At 45.4% G+C, this 23,364-nt stretch overlaps 2 protein-coding genes across 4 annotated transcripts in view; both read right to left on the reverse strand.

Moving 5' to 3' along the window:
• LOC141117699 (NACHT, LRR and PYD domains-containing protein 3-like) overlaps positions 1 to 23,364 on the reverse strand; it is a 2,363,088-nt gene that overhangs the window by 224,448 nt on the left and 2,115,276 nt on the right. The gene's annotated exons all lie outside the window — the stretch shown is intronic.
• The window catches only part of LOC141117536 (NACHT, LRR and PYD domains-containing protein 3-like), a 387,369-nt gene that overhangs the window by 138,828 nt on the left and 225,177 nt on the right, over positions 1 to 23,364 (reverse strand). Inside the window, exon 7 of the mRNA XM_073610435.1 lies at positions 8,125 to 9,832. Coding sequence (XP_073466536.1) covers positions 8,125 to 9,832 — 1,708 coding nt within the window. The remainder of the gene's footprint in view (positions 1 to 8,124; positions 9,833 to 23,364) is intronic.

A 23,364-nucleotide genomic window follows, 5' to 3' on the forward strand; every position in this document is an offset into this window, starting at 1 on the left:
CCATTTTCGAAGGAGATCCAGGCCCTTTTCAAGCGAAGTTATCGCATGAGATTCATTGTTCATTTCAACCAGAAGTTTAGCAGGGAAACCCCATTTGTAGAGGATCTTATTGTTGCGCAAAATCGTAGTGATCGGTACTAAGTTGTGCCTGGCTGACAGGGTGGCTTGCGACAGGTCTGCATAGAGTGCGATACCAGCATAAGGGTCAGGGAGAGAGGGATGCTGTCTTGCAAATCGCATGAGTTGGTCCTTGATGTGGTAGAAATGAATTCTTGCTATTACATCACTAGGTATTTGTTCAGGCAGGAAGGATGGTTTTGGCAGTCTGTGTGCCCCGTCAATAGTGATGTCTGCTGGGCTTAGAGAAAGGAGGACAGTCATCATGAGCTTTTGCAGGTAGGTAGTCATCTCTGCGGGTTTGACCGTCTCAGGGATCCCCCTGAATTTGATATTGTTCCTTCTGGCCGATCTTCAATATCCGCCATTTTGAGGCGCATAGCCCTGATTTCATCTTCTACCTCAAAGTGGGCATCTACCAGTTCATTGTGTGCTAGAGTGAACTCCTCCATTTTATTCTCTACATATTCCACTCTGTTGCTGACAGCTGAGATTTCCCTTTTTGTGTTGCTCATAAACACTGCCATATCAGATTGAAGAGCTCCCCTCAGTGTCTGCAGCATCTCCTTCATTGTGGTGTCAATAATAGGCTGACCTGAGGTAGGGAATGCATCTAGCTGCTCTGCCTGTGTGGATGATTCATCCATTTCATTCCCTGCTGCTCCTGCCTCATCCTCATTGTCCCCTCCTTCCCCAAGCCTCCTTTTTTGCTTAACAGGGCTGCAGAATGGGGAGGATGACAAGGGATTGTCATTTAGATGTGACTCACCCGAGGATGGCGTCGGATTGCTGTGTGGCTGTGCTGTGGAGCTGGACGAACGGCTCCCGGCGCCGGCGCCATCTTGGATTTTTCGGCCCTCAGCAGGGCGGAAGAATTCTGTTAATTTTCGGGGTGCCTCTCTCTCCTTACGCTTAAACATCGTGCCCGCTGTGTGCCCCTCGCTCTCCTCTCTTAAAATATGTGCTTTTTTGCTGGTTTTGGTGCGCTGTGAGCTGCTAATAACACCCAGTGTGTCAGAGCTCTCCTCTCACACGTCCATGAGCTCTGGCTGCCGGCTCCGCCCCCCCTTTACAACCCTTTTAAGAATACACAGTTGAACAGTTGAAAGATAATAATAAAAGAAGAAAAGATCTGCCCATATCAGGAATTAAAACACAGGGGTGATTGAATGACACTGAATGAATGGAGGTATTTACAGCTAAAACATTTTGTATCAACTCTACCACAGCCAATTAGAAAGGAAGAGGATCCAAATTTAATGGAACATCTTTGTAATTCACAGGAGACTGTGAAAAACTCTGTAGCACAGATTTATAAAATACTCACGGGGTTGGCAGAGTTGAGAATCCCTCCATTCATTAGAAAATGGGAAAAGGAATGGGGAACACGATTAGAAGAACGACAAAGAAGTAAAATACTAAAAGCAGTACATAACTCTGCAGTAGACATAAATGCAATTGAAATTAAAGTGGATGTAAACCCAATGTCATCCTTTCTAAACTACTGCCATAAGGGTTATCTATAAGGATATACACGCCTCCTGCATGTATCTTTACCTGTCAAATGTCTCCCCTCTGTCTGTTATGAGAACCCAAAAACTGCAGATTCTGTGGGCGGGTCTGTTGGCTGGAGCTCGGTGGGTGGAGTTGTGATGTCAGTAGACTCCCCGCCCACCTCTACACTCCCCTTGTCAATATTCATTTTCTCCTGTGTATTTCTAACTGAACTTCTGCTATGATCTCTAACATCCAGTGAAAAGACAGGAAAGTAACCACATGACTTCAGCATGCCAAATCATGCTGAGGTGTGGAACAGCCAATCCTTGCAGAGCTGCTAAAGAAAGGAGTGGGGCTGGGAATTAAAAAATAATGCATGTCTTAGGCTAGTGCATGAGATATGTAAATCACATGTCACTCACAGCAAGGGGGAGGATTTGACAAAGTTTTTCAAGATTTAACTCACTGAACAATAAAAGAGGATTGCTCAGAGATGGATTAACTCTTTGTGGCAAGACTGGGCTCAAATGATAGGAAATCTTATACTCTACATTATAACATAAAAAAAATCGGGTTTACATCCACTTTAACTATAAATATATGTCAAGATGCTATATAACACACAAGAAAGCACAAAAATATCAACCAGAGAAATCACCATTGTGTTGGAGAGGTTGTAATATGAAGGGCACTATAATTCATATATGGTGGGAATATCCTAAAATGTGAGAGTGTTGGCAAGAGGTGGAGAAATGTATTGAAGAAGTTACAGGAATTGGAATACCAGACGACCCGTGGTGCTGTCTATTTCATAGTACAGATAAAACAATAAAGGAGTACAGTATTGCCACATTTGCTAAATGCGGCAAAGGGAGTTATCCCAAAAAAATGGCTAAACCCAGAAAGACCCTCAATAAGGGAATATTTTAACAGAGTCAAGTACATACAGTATATAATATGGAGTACGTATGTAGTAGGGAGGAAGACAGGACAGAAAAAATTGCTGGAATTTGGGAAAAGTGAACAGACTTTAAGAAAACCAACAAATATGTAGAAATATGTGTGGAGTAAGAAACGAGTGGGAGGTAGATGGAGACGTGGAGGAGAGGGAGGAGGGAGGGGGAAGGGGAGTCTGGCACAGGAGGGGGAGGGAGGTGGAGGGAGGTGGTATAGTATAGAAAATAGTAATATATGTTTTTGGTGATTTGCTGCTATTTCCTTTTCAATCTGCAGTGCTGTCATCTTCTCAAAAATGCAATATGGCAACCTGGAGGTGTTCTTTATACAGATGGTATAGAGGAGGGGTAGGCAACCCCCGGCACTGGTGCCGCAAGTGGCACTCTAAGCCCCTTTTGCCAGCACTCGACTCCCTCCCCATCAGCGGAGCAGCACAGGGAAGTGTCAGTGAGACACTAATACATCCCACGTTCAGAATTCCCCACCTGCACTCAGGGGGAGGCACTGCACCCCCACACATTGTAAAAGATGGGAAACATTGTTGGGTTCTCTAACTTTGCTGTAGCTGAGATTGTCAGCTTTTGTGATGGGGAAGAGATTGGGTGTAGTTCTGCTAGGGGGCGGTCCCTGTTTCCAGGAGGAGGAGGACTGTCATTGGCCACTGATAAAGCCAATCACAGTCCTGCTAGCCCCATCCACCATCTGGAGGAAGATGACTCGCTTGGTTGCCACTACTAATCTCAGAAAGAAGAGATTTCACTGTGATTAAGAAAACCACAATCAGGTGACAGTTTGTGGAATTACTGTTGAGCTTCTGGGAACTTTGTTGAAATTATTCCTAAAACTTTGCATCACTACTGAACCCCGGCACTCTGTGTCACTTACTACTGAACCCCAGCACTCTGTGTCACTTACTACTGAACCCCTGCACTCTGTGTCACTTACTACTGAACCCCTCTGCACTCTGTGTCACTTACTACTGATCCCTGGAACTCTGTGTCCCTTTAAGCTACAGCCAGTATTCAGCGCAATGAAAATCAAACCCAACTTTTGCTGAGCTGCTCTTTTTCTCAGCTGCGGGGGGCCCATCTTATGATCCTGCACACAGGCCCACTGCTTTCAGAAAATACCCCTGACCTGAGCTCATCATTGCACATCCTATCCATATGCTTGTATGTGACATCACATACATCCTATACATCCCATACATCCCAATGGAATGTATGGGATGTATGGGATGTATGGGATGATCCCATACATCCCATACATCCCATACATGCATGTGGGCTGGATACAAGAGTTGGATCAGCAGGATTAGTGTGTCAGGACAGGTAGATGTGTCTCATGTCTGCTTCCTTTCACCACTCTGCATATCACGCATGTCATAGATGAGAAGAGGGTACAGCGGTGGAGAAGATGAGAAGGAGGGTACAGTGGTGGGGAAAATGAGCAGAAGGGGTTCAGAAGTGGGACAGAAGAGTCGGTGGGGCGGATGTGTAGGAGGTACAGTGGTGGAAGAGATGATAAGTGGCTTCAGCAATGGGACAGAAAAGCAGGGGGCTATAGCAATGGGACAGATGAGCAGGGGGGCTCAGTGTTGGGCCCGATGCGAAGGGGTTTCAGTGGTGGGACAGAAAAGCAGGAGGGTAGAGCAGTGGGGCAGATGTGAAAGGAGGTGTATTGGTGGGACAGGTGAGCAGGGGAAACAGAGGTGGGGCAGTAGAGCAGGGGGTACAGAAGTGAGACAGATATGCAGGAGGTACATTGGTGGGGCAGATGAGAAAGTGGGTTACAATGGTGGGGCAGATGAGCAGATGGGTTCAGTGTTAGGACAGATGAGAAGGGGATTCAGTAGTGAGACAGAAGAGCATGGGGATATGTCAGTGGAGCAGATGTGCAGGGAGGTACAGTGGTGAGGCAGATGAAAAAAGGGGTACTTTGATGAGGTAGATGAGCAGCGGGGTAACAATGGTGGGACAAAATAGCGAGGGGGTACATTGGTGGGGCAGATGTGCAGGAGGTACAGTAGTGGGAAGGATGAGAAGGGGGTTTAGCGGTGGGACATAAAAGCAGGGGGTACATTGATGGGGCTGATAATAAGGGGGTTCAGCGGTGGGAAAAATGAGCAGGGGGGTTCAGTGTTGGGGTAGATGAGAGGGGGGTTCAGCGGTGGGACAGAAGAACAGGGGGGTAGATCAGTGGGTCAGATGTGAAAGGAGGTGCATTGGTGGGACAGATGAGCAGGGGGTTACAGTGGTTGGGCAGAAGAGCAGGGGGTACAGAGGTGGGGCAGATGTACAGGGGGTACAGTGGTGGGGCAGAAGAGAAAGGAGGTACATTGGTGGGACAGATGAGCAGGGGGAACAGAGGTGAGACAGATATGCAGGAGGTACATTGGTGGGGCAGATGAGAAAGCGGGTTACAGTGGTGGGGCAGATGAGCAGATGCGCTCAGTGTTAGGACAGATGAGAAGGTGATTCAGTAGTGAGTCAGAAGAGCATGGGGATACGTCGCTGGAACAGATGTGCAGTGGGTACAGAGGTGGGGCAGATGTACAGGGGGTACAGTGGTGGAGCAGAGGAGAAAAGGAGGTACATTGGTGGGACAGATGAGCAGGGGGAACTGAAGTGGGACAGATATGCAGGAGGTACAGTGTTGGGGCAGATGAGAAAGGGGGTTGCAGTGGTGGGGCAGATGAGCAGATAAGTTCAGTGTTAGGAAGAAAGAGAAGATGGCTCAGCGGTGAGACAGAAGAGCATGGGGTACAGCGGTGGAGCAGATATGCAGGGAGGTACAGTGGTGGGGCAGATGAGAAAGGAGGAACATTGGTGGGGCAGATGAGCAGGGGGTTACAGTGGTAGGACAGAAGAGCAGGGTGGTACGTGGGGCAGATGTACAGGGGGCTACAGTGGTGAGACAGGTGAGCAGGTGGGTAAAGCGGTGGGGCAGATGTGAAAGGAGGTGCATTGGTGGGACAGATGAGCAGGGGGAACAGAGGTGGGACAGATGTGTTGGAGGTACAGTGATGGGGCAGATGAGAAAGGGGTTACAGTGATGGGGCAGATGAGAAAGGGGGTTACAGTGGTAGGACAGATGTGAAGGGGGTACAGTGGTGGGACAGATGTGCAGGGGGTTACAGTGGTGGGACAGATGTGCAGGGGGTTACAGTGGTGGGACAGATGTGCAGGGGGTTACAGTGGTGGGACAGATGTGCAGGGGGGTACAGTGGTGGGACAGATGTGCAGGGGGGTACAGTGGTGGGACAGATGTGCAGGGGGTTACAGTGGTAGGACAGATGAGCAGGGGGTTACAGAGGTGGGACAGATGTGCAGGGGGGTACAGTGGTAGGGCAGATGTGCAGGGGGTTACAGTGGTGGGGCAGATGTTCAGGGGGTTACAGTGGTGGGGCAGATGTTCAGGGGGTTACAGTGGTGGGGCGGATTTGCAGGGGGGACAGTGATCTGAGGTATGAAGGTGCAAGAACTGGAGCTGATCTGAGGCATGAGTGCAGGATGTTAACTTCTCACTACTATTCAAGTCATTTACAGCATTTACTTTATAAAAAATCCTTTTTGTGATTGAGTGTGTGAAGTCGGCACTCTCAATTTCTTTGAAAATATTTTTTGGCACATTGTGCTCAATAGGTTGCCTACCCCCCTGGTATAGAGAGATGGTGTACAGAACGCCCCCTGAAAATGTCATGTCCTGCTTGTGTGATTGGCTCACTAATTTTCCCAGAAGTCTGCACTAAGATACAAGTCAGATTTGGCCATCCCTGCAACAAAAAATTTCATTTTTGGTGAGACACTGCCAAAGGGAAATCACGTCTAAAGAGATGCAGACCCTGCCACTTTCCTTATTAGAGCCCTGGAAGTGCAGCAGCTGTTTGATAATTATAAAATCACTCACATTCACATTCACTCTGCACATGGACAAACAGCAATTTCTTCAGAATAACAAAAGCTATGAATCTGCAACAAAGTTTGTTACAATCCCTGCAATGTACATAGATCAACCAGAGTGGAGGGTTTTTTCAAAGGGCCGAATAAAGGATCCAGGGAAGGCTCCAAAATCGCAGCTGTATCAAAATCAATGGATGAAGGATGACCAGGGAGGAGAGGTGAGGGTTAGAAAAACACTGACCCATCAAAGTGTATAGGAATGCTTCTTATCTATGCTGATGTGACTTTTGTGAGATAACATAACAGGCTATGGGGCTGAATTCACACTGAAGTCCACCAGGAACCTTTTCCAAAATTGCACTGTGCTGAGATGATCAGAGGAACATCATTGAATATAATGCGATTTCCCTTATCATACAATTTGTGAACCCAGGTTCGAGAACTTCTAAAGTAGCATTGAAGTTGCATCAAAGTCACATCAAATGTGCAAGCAAGTAGCACTGCATAGTCACACTGGAAATTGTATTTGCATAGTGGAAAGTGATATGGGGAAAACACAACACAAACGTGGCAAAAACACATCATGCGTTATGTTAAATGTAACAATACAGGAAAACCACTGCAAAAATGCAGCAAAAACTCATATGCATTTTTTGTATGTTTTTGATACAGAGCAGTGTGAAAGTAACCTAAAGCACACTGGTTTATTCCCATATATTCATTCACATCCACTTTATAACATGCACTGAACCCACCCTGATCGGTTTTCTATCAATCAAAAGGTAAAAACCAACTTCATTCATCTCTTCTTTCTGGGTAAGATTCAACATTTCATAAGAAATGTATTTCTCTTGGTTACAACGACCTCCCACATGTTACCTCCAGAGGGCGTTGTAGGCCCAAATTACAGTACATAGCTGTCTGCATTAGATGGAGAGGGTTGTTGGTGATATTCCCACCCAAAAAATAAAAGGTTTTGCCTTTAGTTCTACTTTGAAGTGGATGTAAACCCCATTCCTGAAAATTGACCTGGGCACATATATCTGTAGTGTTTACTCATCTCTCTATCAAATCACCGTGTCCAGTGTCTTTCTGCTGCTTCATTCCTCTGTTATCAGCATGATAACTTCTGACAAGCTGTTTGACACAGGAGATAAAAGCAGCTGGAAATTTGTGTCGGGCGAGTGCTATAAATAGATTAGCAGAGAGCTTGTCTATTCACAGAACAGCTCTACATGTTCCTTCCTTCTTCTGCCTATGTGGAGGGGGGTGTGTGCCTTTCCTCCAATCATCTCACACACAGTGTATGCCCAGACTCCACACCCAGTGCTGGAACAGGAAGAAAAAAATATAACACAACGTTCACTTTCTAAACAGTGTATAAAGCTGGAGACAGCAGATATACATGTACAACGTATGTAGGAGGATTTGTTTCATCTCTGTGTATCATCTGAGGCTGTTCCCTTCACTGGGTATATGTGAGTGTTTACATTCACTTTAAGTCTTATCTGATGTATTCAGATAAATAGATGTGTACAGTCTGCATATAACAGAAAACAAATCACACCGATAATTAGTAATTTCTCTGGAAAAAAACACCTGAAAATACCAAATTATTACAGCAATGTGATTATTCAGATTAAATATTTACCTCAAACTCTTGATATTGTGTAGAGCCGGTATAAGTTTCCTCAATCCTTCACTCGGAATATCACATGAATCTAGATTTACTTCTGTCTCTCTGCAGGATTGAAGGATAAAAGACAGCACAGAGTAGTCCAGAGGGCTGAGGGGGACATCAGAAAAGTCAACTTTGTTTGATCCAATACATTGTTTCACCAGATCCTTATTCCTGCTCTCATAGACATAGTAGAATACATTAAGAAGCTCTCTCTTGTCTTCTGTAGATTTGTCAGATCTTTGGTCTGGTATTTTCTTCTGGATCCAGGTGATGACATGTCTGGCAGCCTGAGTAGACAATTCTCCCACATGAGACTTTAACATAGATCTAGTAGAAGAGTCTGAGAGACCGCAGAGGAAACGGAGGAATATTTCAGTGCGGCCGTCTTTGTAATATTCAGCATCATCAAGTGTTTCCTGTAATCTTTCAGGATTATTGTTCATAAAGTGGACTAAAGCAGCAAAAAACTCCTGAAGAGTGAGATGTAAGAAGGTGTAATCCACATCGGGAGGCTGACCAGATTCCATCATGAAACATGAAAAGACATGATTATCATTTCTCACACTGAATGACTCCAGATGACGCTCATCAAATACAATCATGTGATTCATGACTCCATGTTCTGCCATCCACCCAATAGAGGTCAGCAGTTCCCGGGCAGTGTGACCACCATCTTTATTCTGGTTGTGATTGGCCAGAATGTTGGAGACAAAAGTCACAAAGAGTTGTGTCACAGTTTTGGGTAATGATGCCATCAGCTGATCAGTGATTGTTGGTTGGGATCTGAAGCACATTGATAACACTGTACAGATGATCCAGCAGTATGATGGGAGATAACAGAAAGTGTACAGCATGTCATTCTCCTCCACATAATGAAAAGCCTTCTCTGATAATTCCTCATTTCCAAAGAAATTATTGAAGAAGATCAGTCTGTCTCCATGGAGAAATCCCATGATCTCAGCTATTCTCTGGAAAACACGGGTATCCACTGATGTCAGTCTGGTTGGACGGCTGGTTATCAGTACAGAGCAACCCTTAAGAAGACATTGCCTCACCAAACTGACCACAATCTCACCAAAATGTGATCTCTGTTTTGGATTGGACAGTTTACTTGATCTGAAATCTATTTGGTGAATACTTTCATCTAATCCATCAAATATAAACAGAAGTCTTTCAGGATCTTGTAAAATATCTCCAATCTGACTCTCCAGATATGGATATTGATGAAGAATCATCTCCTCCAAGCTGACCTCTCCCAGTCTATTAAGGTCCCGGAATCTAAAGAAGAAGAGAAAGGCAAATCTCTGGTAGTGTTTTCCGGTCACCCAGTCATAGACAAACTTCTGCATCAGTGTGGTCTTCCCTATTCCTGGCACTCCGCTCACCATTACTGCATGTGGTACACATTGTGACTGGGGGTTCCATCGGAACAGCTTGTTGGGGGAAATGTGTTCCAGTCTAGTTTGTGTTTCCTTCAAGCATTCCTCATGTTTTACCCCAGTCTGTATTATCTCATTCTGGGGACGTTCCCTGAACTGATCGGTGGAGACTACAATCAGATCCACATAACGCTCATTGATGAGGAATCTTTGTGGTTCCAGGGTAGTTCCTGGGGGTCTATGCTCCACCAGAGTCTCAGTCTTCTCCATTAGATATTGTTTGTGCTTTTCCTGAATATCTGGAAATATAATGGAAATATTTTATGGATCAGGAGAAGACAAGAATGTTGGTATCATTTTCTTCTGTATTGATCATAATATTAGTATGGTTTTATCATTACTACATTTTCATGTGAAATGCTTACAACTTTGTGTGGTCATCCATATTACTGGAGAACAGAGATTTATTTTCTCAGCAATATATAAACACTTTTTATCATTATAAAGACATGACAAGTACAGAAAAATACCGGATATACTTGTCCCCTAAATACCTCTTATGACAGAGAACACACAGCCCTAGACAGTTCAGGTTTTCTATACTCTATTACCTAAAAACCATGAAAGAAATGAAATGGCGCTCACAGTGATAAATAAATATCTTGATTTGGTTACAGATATAAAATGATGTCTTCAGTGGAAAAACATAATAATAGATTTCCAAAATCAGTAACAAAAAACAATACAAAGCATTATAGAAAGTCCAATGTGACAGTTCCCAACACCAAATAAGAGCTTCAATATAGAGATATCTTATAGTTCTTCTCACCATTGGTGCTCAAAGGATAGATGGCAGTTTTTAAGGGCAGTTTTAATGGGGCAATTTGATGAGGGCAGTATGATGGGGCAATTTTGATGGGGCAATTTGATGAGGGCAGTATGATGGGGCAATTTTTATGGGGCAATTTGATGGGGCAGTTTTGATGGGGGCAGTATGATGGGGCAATTTTGATGGGCAATTTGACGGGGCAGTTTTGATGGGACAATTTGATGGGGCAATTTGATGGGGGCAGTATGATGGTGCAGTATTATGGGGCAAATTTGATGGGCAATTTGATAGGCAGTTGTGATGGGGGCAGTATGATGGGGCAATTTTAATGGTGGCAGTATGATGGGGCAATTTTAATGGTGGCAGTATGATGAGGCAATTTGATGTCGGAAATTTGATGGGACAATTTCAATGGAGCAATTTTGATGGGGGCAGTTTTGATTTGGCAATTTTGATGGGGCAGTTTTGATGGGGCAGTATGATGGGGCAATTTTGATGGTGGCAGTATGATGGGGCAATTTTCATGGAGCAGTATGATGGGGGCAGTTTTGATGGGGCAATTTTGATGGGGCAGTATGATGGGGAAGTTTTGATGGGGCAGTATGATGGGGAAGTTTTGATGGGGCAGTATGATGGGGAAGTTTTGATGGGGCAGTATGATGGGGCAGTTTTGATGGTGGCAGTATGATGGGGCAATTTGATAGGGCAATTTTGATGGGGAAGTAGGATTGGGCAATTTGATGGAGCAGTTTTGATGGGGCAGTATGATTGGGGAATTTGATGGGGCAGTATGAAGGGGCAATTTTGATGGTGGCAGTATGATGGGGCAATTTTGATGGTGGCAGTATGATGGGGCAATTTGATGGGGGCAATTTTGATGGGGCAGTATGATGGGGCAATTTTGATGGGGGCAGTATGATGGGGCAATTTTAATGGGGCAGTATGATGGGGCAATTTTGATGGGGACAATTTGATGGGGCAATTTTGATTGGGGCAATTTGATGGAGCAATTATGATGAGGGAATATGATGGGGCAGTTTTGATGGGGGCAGTATGATGGGGGCAATTTTGATGGTGGCAGTATGATGGGGCAATTTGATGGGGCAATTTTGATGGGGCAGTTTTGATGGGGTAATTTTGATGGGGCAATTTTGATGGTGGCAGTTTTGATGGGGCAATTTTGATGGTGGCAGTATGATGGGGCCATATTGATGGTGGCAATTTTGATGGGGCAGTTTTGATGGGGGCAGTATGATGGGGCAATTTTGATGGGGCAGTATGATGGGGCAATTTTGATGGGGCAGTATGATGGGGCAATTTTGATGGGGGCAGTATGATGGGGCAATTTTGATGGGGCAGTATGATGGGGCAATTTTGATGGGGCAGTATGATGGGGCAATTTTGATGGGGACAATTTGATGAGGCAGTTTTGATTGGGGCAATTTAATGGAGCATTTATGATGGGGCAATATGATGGGGCAGTTTTGATGGGACAATTTGATGGGGCAATTTAATGGGGGCAGTATGATGGTGCAGTATGATGGGGCAAATTTGATGGGCAATTTGATAGGCAGTTGTGATGGGGCAATTTGATGTGGCAGCAAGATGGGGCAATTTTAATGGTGGCAGTATGATGGGGCAATTTTGATGGTGGCAGTATGATGGGGCAATTTGATGATGGAAATTTAATGGGACAATTTCAATGGAGCAATTTTGATGGAGCAATTTTGATGGGGCAGTTTTGATGGGGCAGTTTTGATGGGGCAGTATGATGGGGCAATTTTGATGGTGGCAGTATGATGGGGCAATTTTCATGGAGCAGTATGATGGGGCAGTTTTGATGGGGCAATTTTGATGGGGCAGTATGATGGGGAAGTTTTGATGGGGCAGTATGATGGGGAAGTTTTGATGGGGCAGTATGGTGGGGCAGTTTTGATGGTGGCAGTATGATGGGGCAATTTGATAGGGCAATTTTGATGGGGAAGTAGGATTGGGCAATTTGATGGAGCAGTTTTGATGGGGCAGTATGATTGGGGAATTTGATGGGGCAGTATGAAGGGGCAATTTTGATGGTGGCAGTATGATGGGGCAATTTTGATGGTGGCAGTATGATGGGGCAATTTGATGGGGGCAATTTTGATGGGGCAGTATGATGGGGCAATTTTGATGGGGGCAGTATGATGGGGCAATTTTAATGGGGCAGTATGATGGGGCAATTTTGATGGGGACAATTTGATGGGGCAATTTTGATTGGGGCAATTTGATGGAGCAATTATGATGAGGGAATATGATGGGGCAGTTTTGATGGGGGCAGTATGATGGGGGCAATTTTGATGGTGGCAGTATGATGGGGCAATTTGATGGGGCAATTTTGATGGGGCAGTTTTGATGGGGTAATTTTGATGGGGCAATTTTGATGGTGGCAGTTTTGATGGAGCAATTTTGATGGTGGCATTATGATGGGGCCATATTGATGGTGGCAATTTTGATGGGGCAGTTTTGATGGGGGCAGTATGATGGGGCAATTTTGATGGGGCAGTATGATGGGGCAATTTTGATGGGGCAGTATGATGGGGCAATTTTGATGGGGGCAGTATGATGGGGCAATTTTGATGGGGACAATTTGATGAGGCAGTTTTGATTGGGGCAATTTAATGGAGCATTTATGATGGGGCAATATGATGGGGCAGTTTTGATGGGACAATTTGATGGGGCAATTTAATGGGGGCAGTATGATGGTGCAGTATGATGGGGCAAATTTGATGGGCAATTTGATAGGCAGTTGTGATGGGGCAATTTGATGTGGCAGCAAGATGGGGCAATTTTAATGGTGGCAGTATGATGGGGCAATTTTGATGGTGGCAGTATGATGGGGCAATTTGATGATGGAAATTTAATGGGACAATTTCAATGGAGCAATTTTGATGGAGCAATTTTGATGGGGCAGTTTTGATTTGGCAATTTTGATGGGGCAGTATGATGGGGCAATTTTGATGGTGGCAGTATGATGGGGCAATTTTGATGGATCAGTATGATGGGGCAGTTTTGATGGGGTAGTATGATGGGGCAATTTTGATGGGGCAGTATGATGGGGGCAGTTTTGATAGTGGCAGTATGATGGGGCAGTTTTGATGGGGGCAGTATGATTGGGGAATTTGATGGGGCAGTATGAAGGGGCAATTTTGATGGTGGCAGTATGATGGGGCAATTTTGATGGTGGCAGTATGATGGGGCAATTTTGATGGTGGCAGTATGATGGGGCAATTTGATGGGGGCAATTTTGATGGGGCAGTTTTGATGGGGGCAATTTTGATGGGGGCAGTATGATGGGGCAATTTTGATGGGGCAGTATGATGGGACAATATTGATGGGGACAATTTGATGGGGCAATTTTGATTGGGGCAATTTGATGAAGCAATTATGATGGGGCAATATGATGGGGCAGTTTTGATGGGGGCAGTATGATGGGGCAATTTGATGGGCCAATTTTGATGGTGGCAGTATGATGGGGCAATTTTGATGGTGGCAGTATGATGGGGCAATTTGATGGGGCAATTTTGATGAGGCAGTATGATGGGGCAAGTTTGATGGGGGCAGTAGGATGGGGAAATTTTGATGGGGCAGTATGATGGGACAATATTGATGGGGACAATTTGATGGGGCAATTTTGATTGGGGCAATTTGATGGAGCAATTATGATGGGGTAATATGATGGGGCAGTTTTGATGGGGGCAGTATGATGGGGCAATTTGATGGGCCAATTTTGATGGTGGCAGTATGATGGGGGCAAATTTGATGGTGGCAGTATGATGGGGCAATTTGATGGGGCAATTTTGATGGGGCAGTATGATGGGGCAGTTTTGATGGGGCAATTTTGATGGTGGCCGTTTTGATGGGGCAATTTTGATGGTGGCAGTATGATGGGGCCATATTGATGGTGGCAATTTTGATGGGGCAGTATGATGGGGCAACTTTGATAGTGGCAGTATGATGGGGCAATTTGATGGGGGCAATTTTGATGGGGCAGTTTTGATGGGGCAGTATGATGGGGCAATTTTGATGGGGGCAGTATGATAGGGCAATTTTGATGGGGCAGTATGATAGGGCAATTTTGATGGGGGCAGTATGATGGGGCAATTTTGATGGGGACAATTTGATGGGGCAGTTTTGATTGGGGCAATTTGATGGAGCAATTATGATGGGGCAGTATGATGGGGCAATTTTGATGGTGGCAGTATGATGGGGCAATTTTGATGGGGACAATTTGATGGGGCAGTTTTGATTGGGGCAATTTGATGGAGCAATTATGATGGGGCAATATGATGGGGCAGTTTTGATGGGGGCAGTATGATGGGGCAATTTGATGGGCCAATTTTGATGGTGGCAGTATGATGGGGGCAATTTTGATGGTGGCAGTTTGATGGGGCAATTTTGATGGGGCAGTATGATGGGGCAGTTTTGATGGGTCAATTTTGATGGTGGCAGTTTTGATGGGGCAATTTTGATGGGGACAATTTGATGGGGCAGTTTTGATTGGGGCAATTTGATGGAGCAATTATGATGGGGCAGTATGATGGGGCAATTTTGATGGTGGCAGTATGATGGGGCAATTTTGATGGGGACAATTTGATGGGGCAGTTTTGATTGGGGCAATTTGATGGAGCAATTATGATGGGGCAGTATGATGGGGCAATTTTGATGGTGGCAGTATGATGGGGCAATTTTGATGGGGACAATTTGATGGGGCAGTTTTGATTGGGGCAATTTGATGGAGCAATTATGATGGGGCAATATGATGGGGCAGTTTTGATGGGGGCAGTATGATGGGGCAATTTGATGGGCCAATTTTGATGGTGGCAGTATGATGGGGGCAATTTTGATGGTGGCAGTTTGATGGGGCAATTTTGATGGGGCAGTATGATGGGGCAGTTTTGATGGGTCAATTTTGATGGTGGCAGTTTTGATGGGGCAATTTTGATGGTGGCAGTATGATGGGGCCATATTGATGGTGGCAATTTTGATGGGGCAGTATGATGGGGCAGTTTTGATGGGGGCAGTATGATGGGGCAATTTTGATGGGGGGCTGTATTGATGGGGGCAGTTTTGATGGGGGCAATTTTGATGGTGGCAGTATGATAGGTCAATTTGATAGGGGCATTATGATAGTGCAATTTGATGGGGCAGTTTTGATGGGGCAGTATGATGAAGCAATTTTTATGGGGGCAGTATGATGGGGCAGTATGATGGGGCAGTTTAGATGGGGCAATTTTGATGGTGGCAGTTTTGATGGAGCAATTTTGATGGTGGCAGTATGATGGGGCCATATTGATTGTGGCAATTTTGATGGGGCAGTATGATAGGGCAATTTGATGGGGCAGTTTTGATGGGGCAATATGATGGGGCAGTATGATGGGGCAATTTTTATGGTGGCAGTATGATGGGGTAATTTTGATGGTGGCAGTATGATTGGCAATTTGATGGGGGCAATTTGATGGGGCAATTTTGATGGTTTTATGGGGCAGTTTTGATGGTGGCAGTATGATGGAGTAATTTTGATGGGGGCAGTTTTGATGAGGCAATTTTAAAGGGGCAATTTTGATGGGGCCGTTATTATTGGGCAGTATGATGGGGCAATTTTGATGGGGCAGTTTTGATGGGGCAGTTTTGATGGGGCAATTTTATGGGGCAATTTTGATCAGGGCAGTATAATGGGGCAATTTTGATTGGGGCAGTTTTGATGGGGCAGTATGATGTGGCAATTTTGATGGGGGCAGTATGATGGGGCAGTTTTGATGGGGGCAGTATGATGGGGCAGTTTTGATGGGGGCAGTATGATGGGGCAGTTTTAATGAGGCAGTATGATGGGGGCAATTTTGATGGTGGCAGTATGATAGGGCAATTTGATGGGGCAATTTTGATGGGGCAGTATGATGGGGCAATTTTGATGGGGCACTATGATGGGGCAATTTTGATGGGGCAGTATGATGGGGAAATTTTGATGGGGCAGTATGATGGGGCAGTTTTGAAGGGGCAGTATGATGGGGGCAATTTGATGGGGAAGTATGATGGGGTAGTTTTGATTGGGGCAATTTGATGGGGGCAGTATGATGGGGCGATTTTGATTGGGGCATTTGTGATAGTGGCAGTATGCTGGGGCAATGTGTTGGGGGAAATTTGATGGGCAGTTTTGATGGTGGCAGTTTTGATGGGGCAATTTTGATGGTGGCAGTATGATGGGGCAATATTGACGGTGGCAATTTTGATGGGGCAGTATGATGGGGCAGTTTTGATTGGGGCAGTATGATAAGGCAATTTTGATGGGGCAGTTTTGATGGGGGCAGTTTGGTGGTGGCAGTATGATGGGGCAATTTGATAGGGCAATTTTGATGGGACCTATTTTGATGGGGCATAATGATGGTGCAATTTGATAGGGCAGTTTTGATTGGGCAATATGATGGGGCAATTTTCATGGTTTTGATGGTGGCAGTATGATAGGGTAATTTTGATGGGGCAGTTTTGATGGGGCAATTTTAAAGGGGCAGTTTTGATGGGGCAGATATTATTGGGCAGTATGATGGGGCAATTTTGATGGGGCAGCATGATGGGGAAGTTTTGATGGGGCAGTATAATGGGGGCAATTTTGATGGTGGCAGTATAATGGGGCAGTTTTGATGGTGGCAGTATGATGGGGCAGTTTTGATGGCTCAATTTTGATGGGGTAGTATGATGGGGCAATTTTTATATGGCAATTTGATGGGGCAATTTTGATGGGGGCAGTATGATGGGGTTGTTTTGATGGGGCAGTATGGGGGATATTTGATAGGACAGTATGATGGGGCAGTTTTGATTTGGGCAATTTGATGGGGCAATTTGATGGTGGCAGTATTTTGGGGGCAATTTTGATCGGGGCAGTATAATAGGGCAATTTTGATGGGGAAGTTTGATGGGGCAGTATGATGGGGCAGTTTTGATGGGGCAGTATGATTTGGCAGTTTTGATGGTGGCAGTACGATGGAGCAGTTTTTATGGGGCAATTTTGATGGGGTAGTATGATGGGGCGATTTTGATGGGGCAGTATGGTGGGGCAGCTTTGATGGGGCAATTTTGATGGGGCAGAATGACGGGGCAATTTTGATGGGGCAGTTTTGATGGGGCAGTATGATGGGGGTTATTTGATAGGACAGTATGATGGGGCAGTTTTAATTTGGGCAATTTGATAGGGCAAATTTATGGTGGCAGTATGATGGTGCAGTTTTGATGGGGCAGTTTTGATGATGGCAGTATGATGGGGTAATTTTGATGGGGGCATTTTGATAGGGGCAGTTTTGATGGGGCAGTTTTGATGGGGTAGTTATTATTGGGCAGTATGATAGGGCAATTTTGATGGGGCAATTTGATAGGGCAAATTTGATCGGGCAATTTTAATTGGGGCAGTTTTGGTGGGGCAGTATGATGTGGCAATTTTGATGGGGGCAGTATGATGAGGCAATTTTGATGGGGAAGCATGATGGGGCAGTTTTGATGGGGCAGTATGATGGGGCAGTTTTGATGGGGCAATTTTGACGGTGGCAGTATGATGGGGCAAATTTGATGGGGTAGTATGATGGGGCAATTTTGATGGGGCAGTATGGTGGGGCAGTTTTGATGGGGCAATTTTGATGGGACAGTATGATGGGGCAGTATGATGGGGCAGTATGATGGGGCAGTTTTGATGGGGCAGTATGATGAGGGTTGTTTGATAGGACAGTATGATGGGGCAGTTTTGATTCGGGCAATTTGATGGGGCAATTTAATGGTGGCAGTATGATGGGGCAATTTGATGGGGCAATTTTGATTGGGGCTGTATAATGGGCCAATTTTGATTAGGGCAGTTTTGATGGGGCAGTATGATGTGGCAATTTTGATGGGGGCAGTATGATGGGCCAATTTTGATGGGGAAGTATGATGGGGCAGTTTTGATGGGGCAGTATGATGGGGCAGTTTTGATGGTGGCAGTATGATGAGGCAGTTTTTATTGGGCAATTTTGAAGGGGTAGTATGATGGGGCAATTTTACTGGGGCAGTATGATGAGCAGATTTGATGGGGCAGAATGATGGGGCAGTATGATGGGGCAGTTTTGATGGGGCAATTATGATGGGGCAATTTTGATAGGGCAGTATCATGGGTCAATTTTGATGGGGGCAGTATTATGGGGCAATTTTGATGGGGCAGTATGATGGGGCAATTTGATGGGGCACTATGATGGGGCAATTTTGATGGGGCAGTATGATGGGGCAATTTGATGTTGCAGTATGATGGGATAATTTGATGGGGCAATTTTGATGGTGCAGTATCATGGGTCAATTTTGATGGGGGCAGTATGATGGGGCAGTTTGATGGGGCAATTTTGATGGGGCGGTTTTGATGGGGCAATTTTGGTGGTGGCAGTATGATGGTGCAGATTTGATGGGGCAGTTTTGATGGGGCAGCATGATGGGGCAGTTTTGATGGGGCAGTATAATGGGGGCAATTTTTATGGTGGCAGTATAATGGGGCAGTTTGATAGGGGCAGTTTGATGGGGCTGTTTTAATGATGCAGCAATGTTGATGATGGGGCAGTCTTAATGGGACAATTTTGATGGGGCAGTAAAATGGGGCAATTTTGATGGTGGCAGTATGATGGGGCAGTTTTGATGGGGCAGTTTTGATGGGGCCAATTTTGATGGGGCAATTTGATGGGGTCATTTTGATGGGACATTATGATGGGGGCAATTTGATGGGGCAGTTTTGATGGGGCAGTATGATGGGGCAATTTGATGGGGCCGTTTTGATGGGGCATTACAATGGGGCAATTTGATGGGGCAGTATGATGGGGCAACTTTCGTGCAAACTTTAAAGGCTAATTTGCACGGTATTGTCCTAAAAAGGGTTTGGGGACCCGGGTCCTGCCTCAGGGGACATGTATTAATGCAAAAAAAAGTTTTAAAAATGGGCATTTTTTTGGGGAGCAGTGTTTTAATGATTCTTAAAGTGAAAAAAAGTGAAATATTCCTTTAAATATCGTACCTGGGGGGTGTCTATAGTATGCCTGTAAAGTGGCATGTGCTTCCCGTGCTTAGAACAGTCCCTGCACAAAATGACATTTCTAAAGGAATAAAAGTAATTTAAAACTGCTTGTGGCTTTAATATAATGTCTGGTCCTGGCAATATAGATTAAAATCAGTGAGACAAATGGCATGGGTACCCCCCACCCCCTAGTCCATTACCAGGCCCTTTGGGTCTTGTATGGATATTAAGGGGAACCCCGCACCCAAATTAAAAAAAGGAAAGGCGTGGGGCCCCAGGCCCTATATACTCAGAACAGCAGTATAAAGGCGGTGCAAACAAAACAGGGACTGTAGGCTTGTTGTTAAGTAGAATCTGTTTGTAATTTTGAACTGGTACATTTTTAAAGTGTAGCTCCAGCCAAAAAATCTATTTTTAAGCTTTTTGGAAAACATAGGGAAGGGTTATCACCCCAGTAACATTTGTTTTGCTGTCTGTGCTCCTCTTCGGAAGATTTCACCTCACTTTCTGTCCCAATGACAAATGTTTTTTGAAAATTTGGGGGTTTTAGTGAAACAAGGATTGGTGATAAAGCATCAGTGGAGAGGAGACAAGTTTTTCCCATATTAAATCTTACAGGAGAGAATTTCCCTTACTAGGGGTAGATTTCATCTCACTTCCTGTTGTCTCCTTCCGTTTGCAAGTAGGAGTCGTTTGTAAGTTGGATGTTTGAAAGTAGGGGCCTACTATATACTCTGCAGAAATTGGGGCCTTAGATGTTGGTGTTGCTAAAACACTGTAAGCCCTCACAGTTACTCTTGGTGGGCGCAGGAACGGGCCCTGCTGTGAAATATTAGATCAAGAATTGTAATTACATGCCATTGTTGAACAGTGGTAGAAAAATTGGGCCTTTGATGGTGGTGGTGCTGGTGCCACAACACTGTAATGCCCTGTACACACGGTCAGTTTTTCTGACAGAAAAAGTGCGATTGGATTGTGTTTGTTGGAAATTCCGATCGAGTGTGGGCTCCATCTGACTTTTTCCGTCTAAATTTCCGACACACAAAGTTTGAGCGCAGGATATAAAATTTTCCGACAACAAAATCCAAGCGTTTAATTTCCGATCGTGTGTAGACAAATCCGATGCACAAAGTGCCACGCATACTCAGAATAAATGAAGAGGCTAAAGCTATTGGCTACTGCCCCATTTATAGTCCCGACGTACGTGTTTTACATCACCGAATTCAGGACGATCGGATTTTCTGACAACTTTGTGCGACCGTGTGTATGCAAGACAAGTTTGGCCCAAAATCCGTCGGAAAAAATCTGATGGAATTTGTCGTCGGTATGTCCGATCAATGTCCGACCGTGTGTACAGGGCTTAAGTCCTCACAGTTACTCTTGGTGGATGCTGGAACGGGCCCTGCTGTGAAATATTATATCAAGAACTGTAATTACATGCACCTGCTGAACAGGGGCAGAAAAATTGGGCCTTAGGCACTGGTGCCACAACACTGCAACCCCTCCAAGATGCTATAGTTGGAGCACAGGGATGAGCCCTGCTGCAAAGTATTGCTTAAAAATTGTAATTATACGCCCCTGTTAAGCAGGGGCTGAAAAATTGGGCCTTAGGCACTGGTGCTGGTGCCACAACACTGCAACCCCTCACAGATACTCTAGTTGGAGTGCAGGAATGAGCCCTGCTGCAAAGTATTGCATCAAAAATTATTATTACACGCCCCTGTTAAACAGGGGCAGAAAAATTGGGCCTTGGCCACTGGTGGCGGTGCCCAGAACCAAAAATGTTCTTACAAGCTATCAGCATGAAAATTGAGGAGGAAGAGAATTGTGTCAGGATAGTCACTCAGCATCAGCATAGGCATTCTTGAAGGGATCTCACATTTAAAAAAAATCAATCGGTTACATCAGCATCAGGTGCTTGGTAGCTGGTGGTGATCCAAGACTGATTCATTTTTATGAAGGTCAGCCGATTGACAGATTCGGTGGACAGGCACACCTTGTGATCGGTTACAAAGCCTCCAGCAGCACTGAATGTGCGTTCCGAAAGAACGCTGGATGCAGGACAGGCCAGTAGCTCAATTGTATACTGTGCAAGCTCTGGCCAGTGATCCATCCTGAAGACCCAGTAACCCAGAGGATTTTCAGTGGAAAAGGTGTCCAAGTCTGATCTTGCCCCTGGGTAATCCTGCACCATGTGAATCAAACTCTGACGATGGTTGCTGGAACCGTTCAGGCATTTGGGCTGCAGACTAAAAAAATGTCTGAACGCATCGGTCAGACGGCCACCTTCTCCACCGCTCCTTCTGTGACTGACCGAAGCCTCAGCAACACGTTGTCCAGGAAGACCAGGAAATTGTAACCTCCCAGGCTCTGCAAGGCCTCCCGAAGGTGTTTCATCCTCTGCTCCCTCTGCGACGGCACGATAAGGTCCACAACCTTACCCTTGTAACGTGGATCAAGGAGGGTTGCCAGCCAGTAATCATCCCTCCCCTTGTTACCACAAATACGAGGATCCCTCCCAGGCTTTGCAGGATCAGGGAGGCCATGCAGCATAGGTTTGCTGAGGCATTTGGTCCAGAGTCCTCTGGGTCACTAAGGACAACATGATCCGCAGCAACCTCCTCCCAGCCACGTACAAGTCCATGGGTTTCTTTGGACTGTAAATGATCCCTTGAAGACTGCTTCTGATGCTGAGTGCCAGGCTCCACCTCCATGCTGACACAATCCTCCTCCTACTCCTCGTCCTCTTCCTGTGTGATTGGCGGGCATGCAAGAACACTGTCTGGATAAAGGGGAAGTAAAGAAGAAAATGAAGAAGAGAAGAAAAGAAGAAGAGAAGAAGAGAAGAGCGGGAGCCTCCCCCCATGCCATGGGTGCGGAGCGGCCCGAGGAGAAGAAGATAGAAGATGCCGCGGAGGAGATGCTGGACGAGAACGCCGGAGGAAGAACCAGAAGAGCCAGAAGAACCAGAAGAACCAGAAGATGAAGGAAGATAGAAGAAAGAAGAAGTATTTAAATAAAGGAATTGTCAAAAACTGTCTCTTGTCATTTTTAACATTTTTGACAGATTTTTAGTGAAATGGTAGGGGTACTTTTGTACCCCCTTACCATTTCACACAGGGGGGGGCGGGATCTGGGGGTCCCCTTGTTAAAGGGGGCTTCCAGATTCCGATAAGCCCCCCGCCCGCAGACCCCCACAACCACCGGCCAGGGTTGTAGGGATGAGGCCCTTGTCCTCATCAACATGGGGACAAGGTGTTTTTGGGGGCTACCCCAAAGCACCCTCCCAATGTTGAGGGCATGTGGCCTGGTACGGTTCAGGGGGGGGTGCACTCTCGTCCCCCCCTCTTTTCCTGCGGCCTACCAGGTTGCGTGCTCGGATAAGGGTCTGGTATGGATTTTTGGGGGACCCCACGCCGTTTTTTTTTTTTTTTTTTTGGCGCGGGGTTCCCCTTAAAATCCATACCAGACCTGAAGGGTCTGGTATGGAATTTAGGGGGAACCCCACGTCATTTTTTTTTTTTAATTTTGGCCGGGGTGCCCCTTAATATCCATACCAGACCTGAAGGGCCTGGTATGGAATTTAGGGGGACTCCCACTTCATTTTTTTTTTTTAATTTGGTTTGGGGTTCCCCTTTGGGGAATTCCCATGCCGTTTTTATCAATGAACTTCTATGTGTATTGTCGGCAATGCAATAGCCGCGGGTAGTTTTAAATGAGTTTTTTCCTTCAAAATGTCATTTTGCTGTCAGACTGTTCTAAACACAGGAAACATGCGCCCCTTTACAGGCATACTATAGACACCCCCCAGGTACGAAATTTAAAGGGATATTACACTTTTATTGTTTGACTTTAAGCATTATTAAAATCACTGCTCCTGAAAAAACGGCCGTTTTTAAAACTTTTTTTTGCATTTGGGTCCCCAAACACTTTTTATGACAATAACTTGCATATTA

The sequence above is a fragment of the Aquarana catesbeiana genome, linkage group LG13 (assembly GCF_042186555.1).
Source record: "Aquarana catesbeiana isolate 2022-GZ linkage group LG13, ASM4218655v1, whole genome shotgun sequence".
NCBI lineage: Eukaryota > Metazoa > Chordata > Amphibia > Anura > Ranidae > Aquarana > Aquarana catesbeiana.